This window comes from Culex quinquefasciatus, chromosome 3 (genome assembly GCF_015732765.1).
Source record: "Culex quinquefasciatus strain JHB chromosome 3, VPISU_Cqui_1.0_pri_paternal, whole genome shotgun sequence".
Taxonomy (NCBI): domain Eukaryota; kingdom Metazoa; phylum Arthropoda; class Insecta; order Diptera; family Culicidae; genus Culex; species Culex quinquefasciatus.
In genome coordinates, this window is record NC_051863.1 from 134604897 (window position 1) to 134631105 (window position 26209).

A 26209-nucleotide genomic window follows, 5' to 3' on the forward strand; every position below is an offset into this window, starting at 1 on the left:
GATTGAAAATTGGACAACCCTATCAAAAGTTAAAAGCACTTAAGCGTTATTTATGCACTTTTTCGAAGCCGGATCTCAGATATTTTGATGAAAACGTTGTCCGGAACTACCATGCGATCTGTCGTTGGATAGGTAATCAAAAAAGCTTTTCAACGAGCACGAATTGAATTGGAGATTTGACTACCCTATCATAAGTTGTAAGCACATAAGTGCCCTGAAATATGAAGATCTGATTGCCCAATCTGATGGCTTGAATAATAAGTCAAATTGATAAAACACTTTAAGGTCCGCCCTATTTTGAATAACATTACCTTTTAAATGTGAGGAAGGCACCAACCACCTAAGGGTGGATTAAGTAACGTTTTTCATTTCAATTTACTATTTCTGGACCCTGAATTCTGAACCATCATAGAGTTATCTACGTGCGCATGTATTGCGTGTACGTACACGAAAAAGATTGAGGTTAAATTTTGTACCCGCCAGCAAAACAAATGGGGTGCTAGTGTGCGTGAGCTCGGGCTTAGATAGCTCTATTGACAGTCATTATCCCAAGAGTGAAGGACACCTTCTACGACCTTAAGGTGGTAGATGGTGTCCTTCACACTTGGTTTCATCCAAATCAAAAAATTTAAATGAAATCCATTTCCAGCTTATGTAGACTATTGCTCAAATAAAATATTTCGGATTGTTTCGCGCAGTAAGACAGCACACAGCCAACACAGTTTAGCGTTCCTTATCAGCGTGTTTCTATTCTTTCACTTCTAAAGAACCGTTCCACATTCTGACCCTTCTTACATTAAACGATAGCTCTCGGCACGCCTCCCCCCCTTCCGCACTCGAGAGGTTCATTGCTCCGTCGCGTTCACTCCAAAAAAAAGTGAGGAAAACGCGCCACCGAAGACGAACCTAGTTTCGCCTGCTGTTGTAGCCCTGGGCGGACGGGTTCGTGACCTGGACGACGATGTTGTTAAAGTCCAGATGCTTCAACATCTCCTTCGTCTCCGGGTCGACCTCGATGATGTCGTGCTCCAGCGCGGACACCTCCGGCACGTAGTTGTCGCGACGTTCGCGCTCCTCCTCCTGCAGCTTGATCGAGATACCGCGGACCTGGGAGTGGCGCAGACGCTTCATCAGATGCGTCACGAAACTGCGGGAAGGGAGAAAAAGGAGGTTTGGTTAGATTTATTTATTCCTTTTCTAGAACCGTCAAATGGGGCGAATCGAGACTACAATCTTAATAGAGATTTTTGTTGTTCTGTGTCTGTTCTATTCGAAACTAGTCAAAAATATCCAAATATCGTGCAATAACAAGGCTAAAACAGCTGTTCCAATTCGCTCCAGATGATGGAATCTTCTGAAAAAATTGCAATTCCGTTGTTAAACTGAATCATTTTTGTTCCGACTCGAATGACGTAACGACGGAAAAAAATAGTACTGGAAAGTGCTTCTAAGCTTCTATTTGAGTGATAAAAAGTTCGACTTTTCGGCACTTGTATCGAAAAATAATACTTTTCGATACTGATTGAAACTTATCTTGATGTCAAATAACATCCAAAAGAAGAAACCAACATTTAACTGAAGAAAATCCAATGCAGACTTGATAAACCTCGCTGGATAAATGCAAGACTCGTGCTGAAAAAGCTTCTTATAGCAACAACAATAAAATCCTCGAAAAAAATGCTACGGCATTTATGGATAGCCCCTTAGGTAAAGAAATCATCGCGCTTAACTTTTAATATGAACTTGCCAGCTTTTAAAACCTTGATTCAAGTTGAACACTCTTTTGAGAAGCCGGAATCGAACGTCTATTAAGTCAACATTAGGTGTCATCAACCTCCCCCACGGAACTTACCCGGCAATCTTGTTGCGCAGCGGCTTCGTCGGAATGATGGCCACCTCCTCGACGATGCGTTTGTTCGTGTGGAAGTCCATGGTCAGCCGGGTGTAGTACTTCTCGATGATGACCTTCGAGGCCTTCTTGACGGTTTTGGTACGAACGCGACCCTAAAAATGCAGAACGCACCCATGATTAATAAGCTTCGCTCCAGAATTTTCCGTTTTTCGGCGCAGATTTCCGGTGCTTTTCGCGGCTAGGCATGCTGCGATCTTCCAGTGCGGAACCTCAACGTGAGGCGCGCACGCACACACATACACATTCTCAACACAGCAAGCCGCCGTCACTTTCGGCCACTGAGGACGGGCCCAAACAAAAACTATTTTCGTGAAATTTTCCACGAAAATGTCCCCAACGAGCGCCGAATCCAACATTAATCGCACCGCCATCACATCGCGCAACGATTCCGCCAGCGTTTCCGCTACCAAACACCGAAAATCCACGCCATTTTCACTTATTTACCATTTTGCTTTAGATTTCACAGCAGCCGATCACTACGAAAACTCGTGGAAAAGAAATATGTGACGTCACGTCCTTCCGAAGTAAGCTGTCACGGAAACGAGGAGTGTCAAGTTTGGGCGCGATCCTGGCGGCGAATCCGAAAAGCACGCGCCGAAAAAGTGCCAGCACGTAGGCAATCCGCACTGCGCGGGAATGAGCCAGCAGGTAGGCAATCAGCCGATTATTTTTAAGTTTTTTTTTGGAACTGCGGGATTGTTCATACAATCAGGTGGCCATAATTGAACATTCTGGTAGATAAACTGAGAATCAACATTGCACACTGTTCACTTTTACACACTTGTATATTATCGCGGGCGTCAATAATCAGAATTCACGAGCGTTGACAAAATCCTAAAATCTTAAATTCTTAAATTCTTAAATTCTTAAATTCTTAAATTCTTAAATTCTTAAATTCTTAAATTCTTAAATTCTTAAATTCTTAAATTCTTAAATTCTTAAATTCTTAAATTCTTAAATTCTTAAATTCTTAAATTCTTAAATTCTTAAATTCTTAAATTCTTAAATTCTTAAATTCTTAAATTCTTAAATTCTTAAATTCTTAAATTCTTAAATTCTTAAATTCTTAAATTCTTAAATTCCTCCGTGTACGCACGAGTGCAAGCAGCAGTCAAGTGCTCAGTGCTCCATCGTTTTTTCGAAATTTTTCGCCGTAATTTACCGTGATTCGCCGCGAGTTTGCTCCAACAGCATGCCAAGGGCCGGCCGTGGCCGTGGCAGTTCGAGTGCGGCCTCGAAAACCCGCGAAGTTCGTCTACCGGCCGTGTGCAAAAAGGTAAACAAACCAACGCCGCGTCGTCCGCCATCGCGCCGGGGAGTGTGTGCGCCAAAGGATTTGACCCCAAGTTATTACACCTAATTACCGTGTCCAGGGCCGCAGCCCTATAAGGCTCCGTTCAGCTACTTCCGGCAATCTGTCGACCGATGGCGCTTCAACATCCGCCAACATTCCCACTAGTAACAAGTTCGCGAGACTGAGTGACGAGGAAAGCAGCTACAACAACACCGACGGTAGCACTACCGACGACGACGACGACCATGGTCGTGCACGGAAGAAAGTGATTTCGCCAAAAAAAGTAATTACTCCAAAGGAACGACGACCACCACCAATTTTCGTTTTGGACACGTTGGCGGACGATGTTGACGAGCAGCTGGAAGGCCTCGTGTACTGCCTCAAAATAGGTAAATCGTCAGTGCAAGTGTTCACGTTTGACCAAAAGAACTTCGACCTGGTTGTGGAGAAATTGAAGCGTAAAAGCTTCAAGTTCTACACATTCGACCCCGTGCAGAAGACAGCTGTTAAGGTCGTCTTGCAGGGTATCAAGACCGCCCGATCTCCGTCCTCAAGGAGCACCTCTCGGGTGTCGGAATAACGCCGCGAGACATAAAAGTCCTCTCGCGGAAGACAACCGTCACAGGTACACACACACTACCTATTGTACTTCGACCGCGGCACCGTCAAAATTCAAGACCTGCGGCGGACTAAGGCGTTGGACGGTTTTGGGTAAACTGGCGGTTTTACTCCAAAATCCGACGGACGCAGCGCAATGTCACCGTTGCCAGAAATTCGGCCACGGCTCGCGGAACTGCAACCTCCAGCCCCGCTGCGTGAAGTGCGGTGAGTCACACCTCTCGGAGGTGTGCGCACTGCCACGAAAGGCGGACTTGGGGAAAACGCAGAACAAACCAAGCCGCGCGTAAAGTGCGCGAACTGCGGCGGTAACCATACCGGTAATTACCGCGGATGCGTCGCGCGCAAGTCCTACCTCGAGGAGCAGGAAAGAGGAAGAAGAAAGCAGCAGCGTCCCACCCTCCTCAGCGAAGTACGAGTGCAGCCGTTCCTGCAGCTGGCCAGCGAACGGTTCCAGCGGACAACTCAGCGTTCCCTCCTGGCTGGGGGCGATCGTTTGCCAGCGTGGTCGCTGCCGGCAGCGGCAATGCGGCCCAGCAAGAAGTGACCGGGGAAGATCTCTTTACCCTGCCGGAGTTCTTTGCTCTCGCGGGGGAGATGATGACGCGGTTTCGGAGCTGCCGTAACAAGGCGGAGCAATTTCTAGCCCTCGGGGAATTAATGATTAAGCACATCTATAAAGGATAAAAAACTGTGATCTAGTTTTAAGCTTTCTCTATTTCTATCCCCTTTTCCTAGCAAGTTTAGTAAGTTTTTTTTCTTAATTTTTCTTACTCTTGGCAACACCTTTATTTACAAGCAATAACTGTTCCAAAATGGATTATGATGTAACACACAGCTGAAAGGAACTCCAAAACTCTGTTTTGTACCTCAAAAGAACTTATTGTATCTGATTATTCACCAATAAAACCGAATTTGAATTTGAAAATTCTTAAATTCTTAAATTCTTAAATTCTTAAATTCTTAAATTCTTAAATTCTTAAATTCTTAAATTCTTAAATTCTTAAATTCTTAAATTCTTAAATTCTTAAATTCTTAAATTCTTAAATTCTTAAATTCTTAAATTCTTAAATTCTTAAATTCTTAAATTCTTAAATTCTTAAATTCTTAAATTCTTAAATTCTTAAATTCTTAAATTCTTAAATTCTTAAATTCTTAAATTCTTAAATTCTTAAATTCTTAAATTCTTAAATTCTTAAATTCTTAAATTCTTAAATTCTTAAATTCTTAAATTCATAAATTCTTAAATTCTTAAATTCTTAAATTCTTAAATTCTTAAATTCTTATATTCTTAAATTCTTAAATTCTTAAATTCTTAAATTCTTAAATTCTTAAATTCTTAAATTCTTAAATTCTTAAATTCTTAAATTCTTAAATTCTTAAATTCTTAAATTCTTAAATTCTTAAATTCTTAAATTCTTAAATTCTTAAATTCTTAAATTCTTAAATTCTTAAATTCTTAAATTCTTAAATTCTTAAATTCTTAAATTCTTAAATTCTTAAATTCTTAAATTCTTAAATTCTTAAATTCTTAAATTCTTAAATTCTTAAATTCTTAAATTCTTAAATTCTTAAATTCTTAAATTCTTAAATTCTTAAATTCTTAAATTCTTAAATTCTTAAATTCTTAAATTTTAAATTCTTAAATTCTTAAATTCTTAAATTCTTAAATTCTTAAATTCTTAAATTCTTAAATTCTTAAATTCTTAAATTCTTAAATTCTTAAATTCTTAAATTCTTAAATTCTTAAATTCTTAAATTCTTAAATTCTTAAATTCTTAAATTCTTAAATTCTTAAATTCTTAAATTTTAAATTCTTAAATTCTTAAATTCTTAAATTCTTAAATTCTTAAATTCTTAAATTCTTAAATTCTTAAATTCTTAAATTCTTAAATTCTTAAATTCTTAAATTCTTAAATTCTTAAATTCTTAAATTCTTAAATTCTTAAATTCTTAAATTCTTAAATTCTTAAATTCTTAAATTCTTAAATTCTTAAATTCTTAAATTCTTAAATTCTTAAATTCTTAAATTCTTAAATTCTTAAATTTAAATTCTTAAATTCTTAAATTCTTAAATTCTTAAATTCTTAAATTTTAAATTCTTAAATTCTTAAATTCTTAAATTCTTAAATTCTTAAATTCTTAAATTCTTAAATTTAAATTCTTAAATTCTTAAATTCTTAAATTCTTAAATTCTTAAATTCTTAAATTCTTAAATTCTTAAATTCTTAAATTCTTAAATTCTTAAATTCTTAAATTCTTAAATTCTTAAATTCTTAAATTCTTAAATTCTTAAATTCTTAAATTCTTAAATTCTTAAATTCTTAAATTCTTAAATTCTTAAATTCTTAAATTCTTAAATTCTTAAATTCTTAAATTCTTAAATTCTTAAATTCTTAAATTCTTAAATTCTTAAATTCTTAAATTCTTAAATTCTTAAATTCTTAAATTCTTAAATTCTTAAATTCTTAAATTCTTAAATTCTTAAATTCTTAAATTCTTAAATTCTTAAATTCTTAAATTCTTAAATTCTTAAATTCTTAAATTCTTAAATTCTTAAATTCTTAAATTCTTAAATTCTTAAATTCTTAAATTCTTAAATTCTTAAATTTTAAATTCTTAAATTCTTAAATTCTTAAATTCTTAAATTCTTAAATTCTTAAATTCTTAAATTCTTAAATTCTTAAATTCTTAAATTCTCAAATTTTTAAATTCTTAAATTCTCAAATTCTTAAATTCTTAAATTCTTAAATTCTTAAATTCTTAAATTCTTAAATTCTTATTTTTTTCTAAATTTCTTAATTCTTAATTTTTTTAAATTTCTTTATTCTTAAATTTTCATTCTAGATTTTTTTATTTTGGAAGAAATAGAGTGTTTGATTTTTATAATTTCGAGGTTTTCGTAAATTTGTATTTAAGAATTTCTATATTTCCGAGTTTTAAAACTTTTGGAATTTCGACTTGTACATTCGTTTCGAATTTGAACATTATTGATCTATTGAATTTATAAAAACGATAAAAATCAAATTATTATTCAATTCTGCATATTTTTAATTTTAATTTTCCAAATTTCAGATTTTTGTTGAAATTTTCTTTATTATTTAAAAAAAATGATATTGGAAATTTCTGGAATGTTTGTTTTTCTTTTTTCATATTTTTGAATTTGTTGTTTGGTTGGATTTCAAAATTTCAGATTATTATTATATTTTCAGTAAGAACATAGATATTTGTATGATTATTGTCAAGTTTAATTTCACTCTGATTTACTTAATTTTGGTCCCGCGAGTGTGGGTAAATCGGACAGTGCAGGGGACTCATAATCCATAGGTAGCTGGTTGGTACTAGCAATAAATTGTTGGTGACACGATGGCCGACATCTATAAAGACAACTTCTTTTTTTACTCCATTTCGACTCAAAAAACTAAATATGTCCTTTTAGTTTCAATATTCTGCTTTTTGAGATTCGGCTGGAATTTTAATTTTATTATATCCAATTCAAAATTATAAAAACGTTTGTAATTATCAGTCGCATTCAAAAAGAAAAATAACAATTAATTGATTTTTTCATCAAAACATATTACAAACAAGCACCGCGCGAAGAAACGTCAAACGCAATCTTTCCGTTTCTGTTACTTTTCAGCTGCGTACCGCTTAAGAAAAATCTTTTCGTGATCCTTTCCTTGACCGTTTCTTGGGCGTTTTTTTGTATGGAGTTTTGCGTTCCTTCCCATCTGCGTATCAGCCTTTTAGGTGGAAAAATTAAATGTGACATATATTACCCTTACCTTCTATTGGGTCCTAAAATGAAGCTTAGATTGCGGATATTATTGTTTACAGCGATAAAGCTTATTTTTCTGAGTACAATGACCCTTTGTACGACCACAAAGAGTTTAAAATTGATTTTTAAATCAATTTTGAAAAATTTACCTCGCGGTCCTTCTTGACAGAAAAGCTCCTACTTGACAGCTCGTTCCAAGGGGACCATAGTTGATCCATCGAAAAAATGTTGTCTTGTCATAATTTTTTTTTGCATTAAGAGCGAGTCCACGAACAGGGCATACCCCTTTGTATGGGACGTCGTTTGGACCTCACCAATTTGCCTGAAATTTTCAGAGGTTGTTTGTACATATAAAACTACCATCTGGCCAAAATATGAGCACTCTAGGTCAACGGGAAGTGGGGCAAATCGGGACACAAAGTTTAAAGGTTTAAAATCGTCAAAAATCTTAAAAAGGCTATAACTATGACAAAATTCAATTAAATTTCAAAATTCAAAATGCATCTGAAAGGGCTCAAAAAATGCAGCAAAATGCAGGGTAGAGCATCCCGATTGGTTAAATTTAAAGGGAGTTATTGGCATTTTAGTGAAAAAATAGCATAATTTTCAAACTCAAATAAAAAAGTGTTCCATCCAGATATCAACTCGGTTCGACCTGCAGTTTGTAGGGGACATCTGGGACTACCATTTGAGACTGAGAACGCTTTGGGTAAGGCAGTTTAACATATTAAATAGACACTTTTACTTTGAGTGATTTTTTTAGTTGTAATGGATCAAAATAAACATTTTTATGCATGTTTCTATTGTGAAATTGTCTCAGGAACACGAATATGATAAAATTATCACCAGAAAATGGGATCTAAGGGGTCCCCCGAGCAAAAATTTACAACCCAAAAAATCACTAAAAGTAAAAGTGTCTATTTAATATGTTAAACTGCCTTACCCAAAGTGTTCTCAGTCTCAGATGGTAGTCCCAGATGTCCCCTACAAGCTGCAGGTCGAACCGAGTTGATATCTGGATGGAACACTTTTTTATTTGAGTTTGAAAATTATGCTATTTTTTCACTAAAATGCCAATAACTCCCTTTAAATTTAACCAATCGGGATGCTCTACCCTGCATTTTGCTGCATTTTTTGAGCCCTTTCAGATGCATTTTGAATTTTGAAATTTAATTGAATTTTGCCTAAGTTATAGCCTTTTAAAGATTTTTGATGTTTTTAAACCTTTAAACTTTGTGTCCCGATTTGCCCCACTTCCCGTTGACCTAGAGTGCTCATATTTTGGCCAGATGCTAGTTTTATATGTACAAACAACCCCTAAAAATTTCAGGCAGATTGGTGAGGTCGATGCGAGATGGGTATGCTTTGCTCGTGGACTCGCTCTTAAAATGAAAAAAAGTGATCAGAAATTGCTTTTAATCGTGTTTTTTACCGTTAAAAATTTACATAGGGCTTTAGTACCCAATTGACAACTATAATAAAAAAAGTTTGCAAATAAAAGTTCTTTTTTTCATCAAATCAGCGCAGAAAATCCGAAACGAGAGCGCACGATAGTGGCAGGACAATCTAAATAACAAAGGCGCCCATAAACGGCCCGTCAACGTCGATTTTCTCAAACGTCGATTTCGACAAGCGTCGGACAAAGTGTTGCATATACGCACGAAAAGGGCCCGAATTCCGTCGGACATACCGTCGGAATTCGGGCCGTTTTGTCGAGCCGTCGGGTGGTTTTCGGGCCGTTGTCGGCCCCGTCCGTCAGTCAGGGGCGCTCTATAACGACGATGCTTTTTATTGGGATACTCCGAGCTCAGAAAAGTGCAACTTTCATTTACAGTGCATTGTTTTGTTTTGCGTGCGCACACTGTAACTGAAAATCGCACTTTGCTGAGTTCGTTTTCGCACTTTTTCATACGATTTTATCAGTTCGACTGCGATTACACAAAAAAGTGTAATCGCAGTCGAACTGAAAAAATCGTATGAAAAAGTGCGAAAACGAACTCAGCAAAGTGCGATTTTCAGTTACAGTGCACAAAATTTAAACTTGTTTTTAAACCTATCAAACCTTTCAACGGTTTCTAATAGTAACAGTCACTGTTTGTTCAGCGTTTAATTTCGGAATGTTCAATGGAACCGACGCCACCAAAACGCGTGAAAATGGAGAACGTTTCCGCCGAGGACGTTCCCGAAGTCAGCGGCGAACCGTCGGAACATTTCTCCGACAACGTCGAGTACGAAATGTTGATCGACGAATATCTCGAAGGGTTTGCCGGAGAGTCGGAGGAGGAGGATTCCGATTCGAGTTTGTCGTCAAGTGGGTCGTCCAACTCGGAGGACGGTCCCCGGATCAAGGCAGAGAAATCCGCTTCCTTGGAAGATGTTAAGCCGACCGATGAAAGTTTGGATTCCAACGAATCGATCGGTGGTTGGTTTTTGGAATGAAACAGCAAATTTGTTCAACAGTTTAATCTTTTGGTTTGATTTTTAGCTCAGCTAGGTGAATCTGGCGAACAGGACGTGACGTCTCCGGGGTGCTGGTATCACCACAGCGATTCCGGCAAAGAGTTCATCAACGTACAGGAACCGATACCGACCAAGGTTGCCCAGCTAAACTGTTCGGCCCGGCTTGTCGACGGTGACTTTGACATTTGGTTGCACGACGTGGGCAGTTTGATGCTTGTTGGCGAAGGATTCATAGCCAGGGTGGTACCGATCGACGTGAACGAGTTGAGACAAGCCACAAGTTTCGCTCAGGCGAAAGCCGTACTCTTAAGGTATCAAGTTGAACTGCAAGTCTTGTAGTCAACTTTTAAACATTTTTCTTTCTACAGTCAACTCCGAATCGTCCGAATTGTGCTGGATGACGCTACGACGGAGCGCGAAAGTCAGCGAAAAGCTCTACACGATCTCTTCGCCAAAATTCGTCAAGATCGTTCCAGCGCCGCTGATGCCGCTCAGATTCTCCGAATCGCTGAAAGCTCAAACGCACTCACGTACCGCGAACTGTGCGAACAGCTTCTCGAAACTCCGTTGACATCAGCCAAGCTTAGGGAACAAGCCGCCAATCTGCTCCGGATCGAGCGGGAAACCGAACGCAGAAACGAGTTTCTTCAGCGTTTTTCTCCCGGCTTCTCCGACGATACGCGGGAGCTAAACAGCGCGCTAGAACGGTTCTGCGAGGTTGTCGTTTTGAACAAGGTGAACGCTTTGCTGGACGCGCCCCAGTTTCTGCGCGATTTGCTGGATGACGTTCCGATGCGGACCATTTACAGAGTTCACGAGGACGATGTTGCGGCGTTTCGCGAAATGGAGAAGGTGCTGGACGTGGAGATTTTCCGCAAACCTTTGACGGATCTTGCGAAACTTTGGATCGAACGGGTGAAATCTCAAGAAACGAGCGATCCGCTGGTGAGCCCGATTTACGTGTCGCTGTGTCGAAGCTTGGACGAGTTGATTGCGGCCATCATCGCGCGTTCCGATCACAGCCCGGAAGAATTGCTCCGCAGCGATCTACACGGATGGCATCCGCTGGAAACCGCGATCAAGTGGAGGTCGGACACGGTACTTGCAGGGTGCCTTGAACGGGAGTACAACTTTCTGTTTCGACTGCTGAGTCGAAACGAGCGACCTTTTGAAGGATCGATCGCGAACGATCATCGCGTGTGGTTCTGCCTTCTCGAGGAAGTTTTGCGCGATCTAGACCTGGGCGCGTTCGAACAAATCGTGACGAGCTACTTGCAACTTCTAAAAAGGTCCAACATCAGTCAAGCGGAGAAGATCCGGGTCGTCACGCACAGTGTTGGCCGCTTCGTCGTGCAGACTTGTCCCCTCGCGAGCAGCGTCGATTCCGACGAGGACAAGCAAATTCTGCACTCGCAACTGGACGTCATCAACCGAGCGATGCTCAGCTTCGCCGAACCGTTCCCTGACCTCCTCGAGGTTGTCACCTGCTACTGGAAGAATCGCTGTGAAATCGTAGAGAAATTCCCACGCAAGAAGTCCGGCGCCGAAATGGAACAAATCAAGAAAACACTGCTGAAGATCGTGGCCGTTGCGTTGCGGAAACAGAGCGACGTCCCCAGCGTGATTGCTCTGCTCCGTGCCTTCAACGCCTTCGTCGTCGATCTGGACGGCGTTACGTTCGAATGGTTGGTCAAGTCGCTGCCGGAAAAGCCGAAGAAAGCCGCACTCGCACTGGAGTACATCGAACCGGTTGACAGCAAGTGGAGCGGAACTTCGCACCAAGCGTACCGCGTCACCGAGGCGGACAAATTTCACCAGCTGTTTGCGGTACTGCTGGACGGAGCGACCTGTCCGCGGAACTACGCCGTCGACGTGGTCAACGAGTTGCTCGCGTGCGTCCAGTCTCAGCTCGAGCAGCGCGGTTGGTCGGAACAGGACCAGATCGTGTCCGTCGGAGCCCTGCTGACGGCAATTGGCGCTTCGTTGGCGCACCTGCGACGGCAAGCGGAGTACGAGACGTACGAACAGTTTCTGGAGGACAGCGTCCAGCCGTTTTGCGCCGTGGTTGAGCGGAGCCAGTCAATGGACGAGTTCTGCAAGCGAATACGGGGGATCGAGGAATCGTTTCGGGACGAGATCAGCCTGTGGTTGAAGACGTTCGGCGAGTTGAACGACGCGGACAGTTTCAGCGCAGAGGAGATGAAACGAACGTATCTTCAGTACGGAGAACACTTTGTGAAGTACGCGACGGAGTCTGGTCCGGCACTGGCGAGTTCGCTGCAAGCTTCCGTTCATCCGACGCACTTCAAAGTGTGGACTCATCAGTTCAAGCAGACCGAGCTGCCCAAGATCCTCGCCGGTGTGGCCGCAGTTTGGACGAAAGCGAGTTACAACAGGCCCCACTGCTCGCAGATCATGGCCGTGCTCCGGCTGCTCGGCGCGGACAAATACAAGCAGGGCATCCTGAAGCACTTGGCCCAGATTCCCGCCGGTGGGGGAAAACCGCTCGTATTAGCACTGATCGCCGCGGTTCTGGCCCTAACCGGCCACCGGGTTCTGCTGATCTACCGCAGCAAATACCTGGCAAAACGAGACGCAAACAAGTTTGCCCGATTGCTCAAGCTGCTCGGCGTTATCGAAGCGGTTAAATACGGCACCTACGACGACATGGTCGACGCGGTCATTGCTCCTCGCGTGGACGGCGAACCGCTGGAGCTGCAGACGCTGGTGAGTGACCTGATACTTGCACCGCCAGACAAGCAACGACCGGCCAAACTGAGTGCGCAGCATCCGCCAGTTCTTCTCGTGGACGAGGTGGACGTTTTCTTCGACAAAGAAGTCTACGGCAAGGAGTACTGTCCCGGAGCGTTCCCCGTCGTTCCGGGTTTGGAGCAAATCCAGGTAAAAATCTGGAAGCTGGTCACCGATCGTGGCCTGCGAGATGTCCAGGAAGTGATGACACGAATTGAAAAGCTCATTTCCTCGCCGCGCTTCACTAGAAAGCAAGAGTTCGACACATTCCTCAACAATAAAACGCCCTTCGATCTGATCGTAACGCTGACCTCGGACAACCACGTGCGCAAACAGTTTACCAACAGAAACTTGTTCTACGCGGAGTTTCAATCGATGGTCGAGAATGCCATTTCGGTCGCAACCGACCGCGCCCAGTACGCCGACTTCAAGCTCAACCAGCAGGGCGCGATCACCTACCGCGACGGAGATCGCTTCGTGACCTGGTCCATTCCGGGCTACAAGTCGGTGTTCAACTACTTCCGACTGAAGCACCACAACTTCGAGCTCAGAGTCGGCTCCACCAAAAACTACGGCTACCTGAACGTCGGTTGCGGACTATTCGCGTACGCCCTGCTGCCAACGGCCTTCCCGCTGATCCTGGCAGTCACCGCAAGTCCGCTTGCCACGCTGAACCACCACGAAAGAGAAACCCTCAACCGATTCTACGACATCCACCAATCGTCAACCCTACCAAACTCGCGCACCCAGTTCAATCCCGACCGAGACTTCACCCACCGCCCAACCAAGCCACTCTGGATGGAGCAGATCCTCTCCCGAGCCAAAGCGCAACCCGTTACCCAACCCGTCATCATCTTCTTCCGCACGCCCACCCTGCTGGAAGAGTTCCGTGCCCTGCACGCGCGCCACCTCGACCACGTCCAAATCCTCACCGAGCAGTCAGCCAAGGATCAGATCGAGCAGGTCGGCACCGCCGGCCGGATTACCCTGGCCACGCGCGGAGTGGCACGTGGCGTCGACTACGGCGAAGACCTGCACGTGATCCGGACGTTCTTCTCGGTGGAAGATCGGAGGGAGGAAGCTCGGATTGGCGGGTGCTACGAGCTGATTGTGTGCGATGAACACTTGAAGGAGGATGGACTAGTTGGGGCGGATTTCGGAGGGACGTACGCGGAACTGGAGAAGGCCAGAGCGGTCGTTGGGTCGCGGGAGAGTGAGGTAATTTTTAAATTGATAGAGAAAAGTGAGAAGAATCACTTTGCCACGATGATGTATCTGCAATCGTTTTTCGAGTGATATTCGATGAGTTTGATTATTTTTGTTTCGTTGGTATGATCTGTGATCATTTAAATTGAAGAAGTTTTTTCATCTTCAAGTTTTTCCTTTTCTTTTAATTCTATAGATACATAGGGGAAATATACCCATTTTAATCACTCTAAGCCGTTCGACCAATTCTCCTCACTTTTCCGTTTTCCGCTATTAAATCAACATTCTCAAATGTTTCAACAATGGAGATTTGTTTGCTCACTTTTATTTGAGCTATTTATTACCTTAGAACAGTCAAAAACACTTTATGAAAGCTGTAATTCATGATCAAAGTGCTGATAGGCCGATAATAGAAATAGGCTGAAAAGGGTATAGTTCCCCTAATTTGTGAATTGCGCAAAGTGCAATTAAACCTACAGTACCGAAAATCATATTGAAACTATATGTTTGCAAAATATTAATAAAATAGCATAGCATAGCATAGCATAGCATTGGTGTCTACCCGTAGATGCTACTTTGTTATTGACCAGAACCACAGATGAAAATTAGGAACAAATCATCACCCCTTAGCAATTTTCAAAGGTCCCTATCATGCCGATCAATACCGACGCTGGCCACGACCAGTGGTTAGACACGGGGAAGTGGATTGGAATGTTAGTCCGATACTTGAGTGATGGAGACCGCTAAATCGGCTGCGTCTTTGACAAATTATCACATGAGTTTGTACATAATTGATTATTTAAAAAGTTTTTTAATCGAACGCGTGCCAACCGAGCAGTAGTGCTAAAGGGACTGGACTTATCAGTATATTTTTCTGTGTATACGATAACGCGAGCAAATTTCACAAATAGTAAATTAAAGACGCTTTACTCTTCATAAAATGAATATTTTGATGAGTTAATACTAAAACTGCCAGTTGGAATAATTTACAGTCCAGACTCGATTATCCGAAGGCCTCGGAAAAAATTCACTTTGGATAATCGAATCACGAAAAACAAAAAAAAATCCTTGTCTAATTTTTGATTGTCGAGCTTATTTATGACCCCTAAACTACGGTAATATGATTTAGAATTTTTATATCCAAGATGGCGGCCAAAATAGCGGTGATGTCATATTTTAAAAAATGCATTTTATTTTTTAATAGGCAATCAACAACTCAAATTTGACTTAAATGGGATCGTAGAACAAAAATTGATGTTTAAAACAAGAAAATGAAAAAAATAAGAAAACAAAATTTTTTGTTCGTATGTATGTATGTATGTATGTATGATCCCCATACCCGCAGGCAACTTGGTCCTGGAACACATGTGAGCGCTAGGTGAACAATTCGATCATCTTTTACTCCGTAATCTGTACACCCACGTGCATAAGTTTTTTTGCACGAATTTTAATGCTACAAATACCGGCGCATAAAACAAAATGGTTTCCCTCTTCCCTCCCCAAGCGCCGGATATTTGTAGCGGGTGTAGGGACACTTTGCATAGACGCCCTTGCTCCCATCACGTCACTGAGGGTATGGAGCGACGAGAAATTAATAAGCATGCCCCCCCAGTCGAACCTTCATTAGAGAAGCAGGCAATCCACAACTCACAGCGAACGACCAAGGGAACACCCTACCGCGTATTTAGTGAAAATTGGCGTAGTTAGTCTTGAGTGAAGTGAGTGACTGTTATCGTATAAGTGAAATAGTTTTTTTTTGTATTATAACAAGAACGGGCTCACCAAATTAAGTATCTTCAATATCAGCTTCATCATCTGTTTCAAGAGTGGTCCGATTTGATTAATTTGAGATCCTTCGACAAACTTGATACAACCAAACGATGACACGAATTCCGCTGGGTCCTAGGAAACGCACCGGTTTGAAAACACCATTCGCCGATGAGTTGCTACCAGGAAATGCTAGCCGGAAATCCGGAAAGCAGCTCCATTTTCTGCAACATGCTCGGGACCCACGATTTGAGGTTACTGTGGCATCTCCTCTTGCTCCGCTGGAATCCACCGCCAGAACATATTTTTCGCGACCACCACTTTTTCCACAGAATATCGCCGGAAATAAAGGCAATTTTTCGCACTATTTAACACGAAATTTGAGGGACAAAATTGACAGCGACAATTTTTTCCAAGAAAACAAAATTTTTTGTTCGTGATTCGATTATCCGAAGTCCCATACATACCTTCGGATAATCGAAACTTCGGATAATCGAGGCTTCGGATAATCGAGGCTTCGGATAATCGAGTCTGGACCGTATTACGATCAACGAATTTGAACGAAAAGAATACAGGACATCGCGTGAACGATTGTGATGAAATTAAATACTAACTTAAACGAACTAAAACGGCGGTGCGCCTTCCGATCACCGATGATAAAAGAAGGACTGCTGGAAAAATTAAATATCAAATAAAAGGCTCCGAAAACACGATGCAGAGTAACCGCGAGGTCCCGCTACTCACAATCGAATCTCAACAGCGATACAACGAAAATGGAAGAGATGGAAATGCAAAAACGAGCGTGTCTTTCGATAGACGATTGTATATAGAAACGACTTTTTTACCGTGAAAATTTAACCCATTATTTGAAAAATTTATGCACAATCTACCCGACGCCGTTCCTTCTGATCAACGATGATATAAGAAGGGCTTTTATAATCACAACACAGTTAATGTAATCTTAATTAAAGCCCAATAAACACTAATCACTGAAAAAAAATACGCCCGAAACACGAATAATCCTGCAAGGCGTGCGCGCTGCTCCACCGTCCAAAATCCCATTTCTGCAATTTTTTTTATAAATTAACTAAAATATTAATGAAAAACAATCAAAACAAGATGTAAAGAAATCATAATAATAAAATACTTAACTCGAGGAGAAGATATAGTTGTAAAATGCTTCAAGAAAATCACATGAAAACTAAAGGAGCTATTAAATTATTACACTACGGCAAACAAACTCGCACTTTTTAACAGTTTGCCTGCTTTGTTTGTTTGTCTGGATTTGTTTGAACAAACGTCCGTCTGCATACATTTTGCATTTTGCTTTGTTTGCGAGTTTGGAAAATTGTCAAACACGAGAAAGTGCGAGTTTGTTTGTTTGCTTGCGGTATTGTAATGGCTCCTTAAGTTTCTCAGAGCAACGCTCCCATTAAAACTTTGCTGCACATAAATACCTCGACTGGTTTTCACACAATTAATTCACGCTGAAAATCAGCATTCGCTACTCGCCGCTAGTGGCGCTAGCGTGATTGCAGCCAGGCCCACCACGTTGAGTTTTCCACGAAGATAATTCGTTGCAGAGCAATTCCATGTCAAATAGGGAATCGGTTGTACCCGACCCTCTCCGATTTCAATGAAACTTTGTAGACATGTTTTACTAGGCATATATACGCCATTTTTGTGTATATGATGGAGCCAGTTACACTCGATAATGACATTTGAGAAGGGCGTAAGTGTTTGAAATATTTTTGTATTTTGTAATTTAAATATTGCTGTATCTCGAAGCCGTAGCATCGTATCAAAAAGTGGTCAAAGACAAACTTGTAGGAAATTTGACGGGCTTTCCGAAAAAATACTCTGATAGAAAAAACACTCCATATTTATGAGATTTTTTGATTTTTAAGTTTCAAAGTCAAATTTGAAGGTGAGCCCACGATTTTTTTTCGTTTAAAATTTTTGTTAAAATAGCCTAAGATGTTACAAAAAGACTCACGAAAATGCAGGATGGAGCAACTCACCTAAAAAAATAAACAATTATTTACTGAAACTGTTTTTTTTTAAAGTGCTCTAAACGTCAAAATTTTCAAAAACCGAATACGGGAATCGATTCTCCAGACAATTTTACATAAAAGACTCCATATTGACCATTGTCCTTAGTCCAATCCTTGTGAAGTTACAGCGGTTTTAAAAATAAAATTGTTGAAAAAATAGGTTTTTTGATGGTTTTTGGCAATTTCTATATGACCGACTTGATTTTTCAGTCTTGAAAATATTTTTACCGGAAAGCTCGTCCAATTTCCCATAAGTTTGTCATTGACCACATTTCAATTGGATGCATGGGCTTACAGATATAAGCATAATTACTATCCAGGTTACTATACACTCAAACCCCGATGGTTTGACACCAACTGTTGTCAAACGAACGGGGTCACTTTTTAGTTTGACACCCCTTTAACACGGAGTTCACAGACACTACCAAACGATTTTTTGATAGTGTGCGTGAGCGCCTTGTAAAAAGTGACAGTTCGTCACTTTTTAGTTTGACTTTGTCAAACCAACGGGGTACAAACTAAAAAGTGTCAAACGAAAAAGTGACAAACCACCGGGGGTTGAGTGTACTACACTGAAAAAATATTATGTTTTCAGTTATGAGCAATGTAATTAGCTTATATCTGTAAGCCCATACATCCAATTGAAATGTGGTCAAAGACAAACTTATGGAAAATTGGACGAGCTTTCTGGTAAAAATATTTTCGAGACTGAAAAATCAAGTCTGTCATATAGAAATTGACAAGAACCATCAAAAAACCTATTTTTTCAACATTTTTATTTTTAAACCCGCTGTAACCAAGGCTGTAACTTCACAAGGATTGGACTTAAGACAATGGTCAATATGGAGACTTTTATGTAAAAGATGTAAAATTGTCTGGAGAATCGATTCCCGTATTAGGTTTTTGAAAATTTTGACGTTTAGAGCACTTTTCAGAAAAACAGTCTCAGTAAATGATTTTTTGTATTTTTTTAGGTGAGTTGCTCCATCCTGCATTTTTCGTGAGTCTTTTTGTAACATCTTAGGCTATTTTCACAAAAATATTTAACGAAAAAAAATCGTGGGCTCACCTTCAAATTTTACTATGAAACTTAAAAATCCAAAAATCTCATAAATGTGGAGTGTTTTTTTCTATCAGAGTATTTTTTCGGAAAGCCCGTCAAATTTCCTACAAGTTTGTCTTTGACCACTTTTTGATACGATGCTACAGCTTCGAGATGCAGCAATATTTAAATAACGAAATACAAAAATATTTAAAACACTTACGCCCTTCTCAAATGTCATTATCGAGTGTAACTGGCTCTATATACACAAAAATGGCTTATATATGCCTAGTATAACATGTCTACAAAGTTTCATTGAAATCGGAGAGGGTAGAAAAAAAAGTACCTAAAAAAATCCTGTTATGGGCTGGAATTGCTCTGCAGTGGATCAGAAAATGAACGGTAGAGCAAGTTGTTTAATGTTTTCACAGTTTTCTCAGCAATTGTCCCAGCAGCCCAATTCGTCCGGCACCGGCGCCGTAATCGTCAATTCTCAATCCATAACGAAGACGCCGATGAGTAACTTGACGACACGGGTAGCCTCAATAACCATCTCAACGGCGAATGACGTCCCCGCAACCGGACAGCCCTCGGTCGTGACCACCCAGCAACCTCAACAATCCGCGACCGAATCCGTCGTTGTAACGACCTCAACCGGTGGCCAAACAGCGCAGCAGCGAAACTTGATTGACAATACCAAAGAAAAATGCCAGAAATTTTTAACCAACTTGATCGAATTGGCTAAGCGGCATCCGAAGCTCGTCGAGAAGAACGTCTTGATGCTGATCCAAGAACTGATCGACGCCAACGTAGAGCCGGAGACGTTTTGCGAACGGCTCGTGCGACTACTCAACGTCAGCCCGAAGCCGTGCCTGGTAGGCTTTCTCAAGGTTTGTCCCAAAGCATTCCATGCCAGTCAGTGAGCTCATACTAACTTGATTACTTTCTCCTTGCAGCAAGGCCTCCCCCTGTTGCGTCAATCGCTCGTCACGAAAGAAATCACTATCGAGGGCATCAATCCACCACCCGCCAACGTAGCCTTTTCCGGATCGCCTCTGACCCAGTTCCGGCCGGTCACGAAAATCCTGCTCTCGCAGGCCGCTCCGCGTTTGCACGGCCCAACGCCGATCCGCGTGCTGATGACGCAGTCCGGAATACCAACGGTGAACCGGATCGGCCAAACGACCATCCGGCCGGCCACTCTGGTGCGGCTACAGACGCCACTGCAGCAGCGGGCCTACCTCACGACCACGATGACGGGCGGCTCGTGGCAAATCGCCGCCCAGCAGATCCGGCTAAACGCCGGAACAACCGTGGGCCAGACGACAATCGGGCAAACGATGTCGAAGATGCCGCAGGCGCTTCTACCGGTGAGTACCGACCTGTGGTCACCCCGTTTCCCTTTCCTTTCTCTCAAGCTCTCGGGAGCGCATTTCCATTTACAGTCATCCCCATATTCGGAACAGTTTACAGATCGGCCAATGTTCAAAAAATCATAGCAAATCGATAATTGAACTTAATGATTCGCTTTTATCTTCATTTGAAAGCTTTTCTTGCAATCTTTCGAATACTGTATCGAACAACTGCAAATTTTAACTTTTAGGCAACTTTGACCCTTGAAATCCACAAATTCGGAACACTTTTTTCTTACGGTTGTAAACAAACTTTGGTTCTCTCCATGAGTACATAATTTTTACAAAATAATGACTTCACGCACTGAAACCAACGAAATTCAAGCTTAAGCGGTATACGCACTTCGGAAGGAACCGGTCAAGAAAAAAAAAATCAAATGGGCAGCAGCAGCAGCGAAAGCAAGCCAGAGAGGGTAAAGAAAAGCCCCAAGAAATCCTTCCCTTTCCTTTGTTCTGCTGTTCGTAAAGCTGTTTCTTGACCCCTTTCCTTCCGATCTGCATACTAGCCTTTAGTTATGTTGTTTTATGAATGGTCTGATAACTTGCATGCTGTTGTCAAATTATCACAAAAGTGTGCCGAATTGGTGGGTGTTCCGAATATGTGGGATGACTGTACAGCAATTATCTATTAAACTCGAGATTAAACTTTCAATGTAGGCAAAATAGTTTTACACTCAAACCCCGATGGTTTGACACCAACTGTTGTCAAACGAACGGGGTCACTTTTTAGTTTGACAACCCTTTTGCACGGAGTTCACACACACTATCAAACGTTTGTTTTGATTGTGTGCGTAAGCGCCGTGTAAAAAGTGACAGTTCGTCACTTTTAAGTTTGACTTCGACCAGCCAACGGGGTACAAGCTAAAAAAGTGTCAAACGAAAAAGTGAACAACCACCGGGGGTTCTGTTTTTAAATCTTTGCATGGCAATATCTCAGAGCAACTAAGGGTCGTATCAACAAAGTTCAAAAAAGCAAAATATAGAGAATTTTCTCAGCTTTTCAAAAATATTTTTTTCAAATGTGGGCAAACATGGGCACTAATTTTAAAAATTAAATAACAGTGACTATTTTCAACATAGTTACCGGAAAATGTCTATAACTTGAAAACCTTTTTGAAAACGGTGCACTTTATTTATAAAATTTCACCTAGGTACTTTTTGATTGCAAATTCAATTTTACATCAAAAAATGAAATTGAAAAAAATTTGCGACCAATATTTCGATTTTTTGAAAAAATCAGTATTGATTCAAAAATTCATAATTTGGTCAAAGATTTTTTGCCCATTCTTGACATTTCTGAAAAGTTGGCTTTCAAAAATTGAAAAAAATAAAAATAGTGTTTTTTTGCAAATCCAGAGTTTTTTTTGAAAAGGACCAATAAACCATTGTCTTTCATATGTTTATAGGACCTAATCAAAAAAAAACTCGAGAAATCAAGTTTTAGTAACAAAAAGTGAAATTAAAAACAAGGATCCTGATTGCTCAAAACCCACCACTCCATTCGCGAGCACAAATAGCAGGCGATGCGATACTGCCCTGATGAATTCCTACCGTTTGTCACTTTCACACCATTCGCTCCCGAACACTCTCTCTTCTACTCTCCTTCTCTCTCTGATCGGCTGAGGCTCCGAACGGCTCAGCTCAGGCAGGCCGAACGTCTCCGATCACTCCGAACTAAAAATATTTATTCTCTGATGCGCTGCGTTATACTCATTGATTTGGGTTGCCTAAAATCAATGTTTTCAATTAAATTGTGCATTTATTTTGATTTCATAACATTATACACACCATTCAAAGAAACTTCCACCAAGAAAAAAACAAATAGATGGCAAACTGAGGGCGTGAAGACAAAAAGACTGCCGCGCTAGCATTTTGTGAGAATGGCTCTTCGCTGAGCATGTTAGTTTGTGAGTGTCGTTGAGCGGCAAATATTTTCACGATGTATTTGTTCGCTGAGTGAACATTTCGGGCCACTCGCTGGTTGCTTGCGAGTCTCATTCGCTCATGAATGCTAGCGGGTTGGAATAGGCGACGAATGGATAGGCGATGAGTGAGTGGTTTCTGTCCATTGAATCGAAAATCAGGACCCTTGATTAAAAATCACCACATTTTTTTTACCGTGTATTATATTTTTTCAGTGTAGTCCTTACCTACAACTTTGCCGAAGACACCAAATCGATCAAAAAATTCCTTCCAAAGATACAGATTTTCGTATTATTATAAATCATTTTTGTATGGGCAGCTGCCAAGTTTGTATGGAAAATTATATGGACAAACTAATGATGTAAAATGGCTTATTTGGGCATATCAAAGGCACCATAAAAGTTTCAACCGGATTAAAAAATACAAAAATTATTTTTTTAAGAAAAAAGACCGATCTCGTGGAGAATTGATCTAATGTTGGCCGAAAAATAAGGGGGCAAAAAGATAACCTAATTTTAAAATCTCTAACAACTAAATAGAACCAGCCGGCAAAGTCATCAGATGCGCCGGCCAACAACGCTCGTGACGGCTCCGATGTTTCCAAAGGGGCCTCCAAAGGTGGTCCGTCGCAAGGGGATGACCCGGTCCCAAAGAAACGATTACGACTGTCGGCGTTGAGTGTCATCGATGAGGAGGAGAATGGAGCTAAACCTGAGAAGGTGGTTCCAGCAAAGGTAGGGGTCGGGAAAGAGAAGAAATTGTTAGAGGATCTGCACGGGCAGAAGGTAGAAAAGAAGGTGTCGGAAAAATTAAAGACAAAGAAGAAGCAATGTACTAAATGCCAAAAACTCTTGTCCAACACAACGGCGTTGCGATATCACCTTAACTCATGTTCAGGAGAAAAACCCTTCAAATGTAGCTATTGCGATCAATCATTTGCTAATCCAGCCGGCAAAAAGTATCACGAAGGAAAGGTTCACAATGTTGCGCCTTCCAAACCCTCAGCTTCCACGGATTAACTATCATTATAATGTCATTGTATTGCTTTTTAACTTTGTTTCAATTTCTAACAAATCAAATTAAAAATAACGATTAAAAACCACCAAATGTAGTAGAAACTGTTTATTTGACAAATAAATTAAAGCTACCGAAAAATTATAATTTCAAATTCACTTCGACAGCATCAGCAAGTTTCGCCCGCGCCCGCGCCCCAGCATGTTCTTCCCTCCCCAGCAGAAGTGACCGGCGACGGAACGGCGAACAAGGCCATCGCGGACAACCCGAGAAAAAGGCCATCCTCAAGCAACGTACCCACGGAAGAGCAGCAGCATCCGAAGCGATTCAAGTGCGTACAATGCCCCAAGACCTACTCAAACAAGGGTGGGTTATCACTGCACGTTAAGGAAATTCATTTGGGACGGAAAGAACCGTTCACTTGCACAATTTGTGGAAAGGTCCTATTTGGAAAAGCTGTGTTCAAGCAACACCTTAACGTCCACATACGCCCGTTCCAGTGTGAAATTTGCAAAAAGACGTTTTCGCAATTCCGCGGAAAACAGGTCCATCTGTGTGCAGGGAAATTTAAACCACAACAATAACGCTTGCGGAACACCGATACAGGTCAAATACGTACGTAATATATTTAGATTTAACTGTTGGTACATTTAAGTTTCTTTAATTGCTAGTTTACTGATTTATTACACGCTAAATGCATATGTAGATTTCTTTAGACTCTACACGCAAAGCCGACATTAGTCTTTTAGGACTTAAAATTAGGCTTTATCGAACCTAACCGTGTTAAGTCTTTTTAAGCCTAATGATGGGTTAGTCTTAAAAAGACTAGTTTCGTTTTAGTACGAAAAAGGCTAAATTTTAGGCTTAATATTATCGTCAAAAAGCCTAAATTTTAGTCTTTTTCGAGAATGCGAGGGGATCAAAGCGGACATAATCCAAGATGGCGGAACTTGATTAAGACTTATTTTTAGGCTCAAAAAGACTTATTTATAGGTTTAAAAGACTAATTTTTAGGCTTTTGCTGGAATCGGGAGGGGATCAAAGCGGACATAATCCAAGGTGGCGGAACTTGATTAAGACTTATTTTTAGGCCTAAAAAGACTTATTTATAGGTTTAAAAGACTAATTTTTAGGCTTTTGCTGGAATCGGGAGGGGTCAAAGCGGACATAATCCAAGATGGCGGAACTTGATTAAGACTTATTTTTAGGCCTAAAAAGACTTATTTATAGGTTTAAAAGACTAATTTTTAAGCTTTTGCTGGAATCGGGAGGGGTCAAAGCGGACATAATCCAAGATGGCGGAACTTGATTAAGTCTTATTTTTAGGCCTAAAAAGACTTATTTATAGGTTTAAAAGACTAATTTTTAGGCTTTTGCTGGAATCGGGAGGGGATCAAAGCGGACATAATCCAAGGTGACGGAACTTGATTAAGACTTATTTTTAGGCCTAAAAAGACTTATTTATAGGTTTAAAAGACTAATTTTTAGGCTTTTACTGGAAATGGGAGGGGTCAAAGCGGACATAATCCAAGATGGCGGAACTTGATTAAGAGTTATGTTTAGGCTTGAAGCCTTATTTATTAGAGAGGATCGAAATGGCTGGAATGAAGGGTAGAAAATAAAATATTGTTATATATTATTTAAATATTTATAAATATGTTTTTATTTGGCAATTCGGAATTTTCGGAATACCACAGATCCACGGATGCGTTCAGCTTTAACCTGAAATAAAAAATAAAAATATTGAATGTGAGTTGAGAAAGTTTGACAGTTATTCAATAATTCAAAAATTCAGGAATTCAAGAATTCAGGAATTCAAGAATTCAAGAATTCAAGAATTCAAGCATTCAAGAATTCAAAAATTCAAAAATTCAACAATTTAAGAATTTAAGAATTTAAGAATTTAAGAATTTAAGAATTTAAGAATTTAAGAATTTAAGAATTTAAGAATTTAAGAATTTAAGAATTTAAGAATTTAAGAATTTAAGAATTTAAGAATTTAAGAATTTAAGAATTTAAGAATTTAAGAATTTAAGAATTTAAGAATTTAAGAATTTAAGAATTTAAGAATTTAAGAATTTAAGAATTTAAGAATTTAAGAATTTAAGAATTTAAGAATTTAAGAATTTAAGAATTTAAGAATTTAAGAATTTAAGAATTTAAGAATTTAAGAATTTAAGAATTTAAGAATTTAAGAATTTAAGAATTTAAGAATTTAAGAATTTAAGAATTTAAGAATTTAAGAATTTAAGAATTTAAGAATTTAAGAATTTAAGAATTTAAGAATTTAAGAATTTAAGAATTTAAGAATTTAAGAATTTAAGAATTTAAGAATTTAAGAATTTAAGAATTTAAGAATTTAAGAATTTAAGAATTTAAGAATTTAAGAATTTAAGAATTTAAGAATTTAAGAATTTAAGAATTTAAGAATTTAAGAATTTAAGAATTTAAGAATTTAAGAATTTAAGAATTTAAGAATTTAAGAATTTAAGAATTTAAGAATTTAAGAATTTAAGAATTTAAGAATTTAAGAATTTAAGAATTTAAGAATTTAAGAATTTAAGAATTTAAGAATTTAAGAATTTAAGAATTTAAGAATTTAAGAATTTAAGAATTTAAGAATTTAAGAATTTAAGAATTTAAGAATTTAAGAATTTAAAATTTAAGAATTTAAGAATTTAAGAATTTAAGAATTTAAGAATTTAAGAATTTAAGAATTTAAGAATTTAAGAATTTAAGAATTTAAGAATTTAAGAATTTAAGAATTTAAGAATTTAAGAATTTAAGAATTTAAGAATTTAAGAATTTAAGAATTTAAGAATTTAAGAATTTAAGAATTTAAGAATTTAAGAATTTAAGAATTTAAGAATTTAAGAATTTAAGAATTTAAGAATTTAAGAATTTAAGAATTTAAGAATTTAAGAATTTAAGAATTTAAGAATTTAAGAATTTAAGAATTTAAGAATTTAAGAATTTAA

The 26209-nt window shown here is 39.4% G+C and overlaps 3 protein-coding genes across 3 annotated transcripts; 2 read left to right on the forward strand and 1 right to left on the reverse strand.

The window, feature by feature from the left end:
• Nucleotides 1–718: 718 nt before the first annotated feature.
• LOC6036221 (40S ribosomal protein S17) lies at nucleotides 719–2475 on the reverse strand. The gene is made up of 3 exons (XM_001846244.2): nucleotides 2357–2475; nucleotides 1853–2004; nucleotides 719–1147 (listed from the first exon to the last, which is right to left on the reverse strand). Exons 1-3 carry the CDS (start codon nucleotides 2357–2359, stop codon nucleotides 907–909), a joined length of 396 nt encoding a protein of 131 aa, XP_001846296.1. The 5' UTR covers nucleotides 2360–2475; the 3' UTR covers nucleotides 719–906.
• A 7281-nt stretch (nucleotides 2476–9756) lies between these two features.
• On the forward strand, nucleotides 9757–14109 carry LOC119769257. The gene is made up of 3 exons (XM_038261198.1): nucleotides 9757–10024; nucleotides 10088–10373; nucleotides 10431–14109. The coding sequence occupies exons 1-3, from the start codon at nucleotides 9757–9759 to the stop codon at nucleotides 14107–14109; spliced, it is 4233 nt and encodes a 1410-aa protein (XP_038117126.1).
• Nucleotides 14110–19443: 5334 nt separating this feature from the next.
• On the forward strand, nucleotides 19444–20181 carry LOC119769258 (transcription initiation factor TFIID subunit 4-like). The gene is made up of 3 exons (XM_038261199.1): nucleotides 19444–19772; nucleotides 19839–20113; nucleotides 20172–20181. The coding sequence occupies exons 1-3, from the start codon at nucleotides 19662–19664 to the stop codon at nucleotides 20179–20181; spliced, it is 396 nt and encodes a 131-aa protein (XP_038117127.1). The 5' UTR covers nucleotides 19444–19661.
• Nucleotides 20182–26209: the final 6028 nt, after the last annotated feature.

Bases quoted from the DNA above. Each gene is read 5' to 3' on its own strand.
- LOC119769257 (XM_038261198.1), top strand. From the start codon at position 9,757: ATGGAGAACGTTTCCGCCGAGGACGTTCCCGAAGTCAGCGGCGAACCG. The intron at 10,025-10,087 runs GTTGGTTTTTGG...TTTGATTTTTAG, and splicing joins TTCCAACGAATCGATCGGTG to CTCAGCTAGGTGAATCTGGC. The intron at 10,374-10,430 runs GTATCAAGTTGA...TTCTTTCTACAG, and splicing joins GCGAAAGCCGTACTCTTAAG to TCAACTCCGAATCGTCCGAA.
- LOC6036221 (XM_001846244.2), bottom strand. The intron at 1,148-1,852 runs GTAAGTTCCGTG...CCCTTCCCGCAG, and splicing joins CTGCGCAACAAGATTGCCGG to TTTCGTGACGCATCTGATGA.
- LOC119769258 (XM_038261199.1), top strand. From the start codon at position 19,662: ATGCTGATCCAAGAACTGATCGACGCCAACGTAGAGCCGGAGACGTTT. The intron at 19,773-19,838 runs GTTTGTCCCAAA...TTCTCCTTGCAG, and splicing joins GCCTGGTAGGCTTTCTCAAG to CAAGGCCTCCCCCTGTTGCG.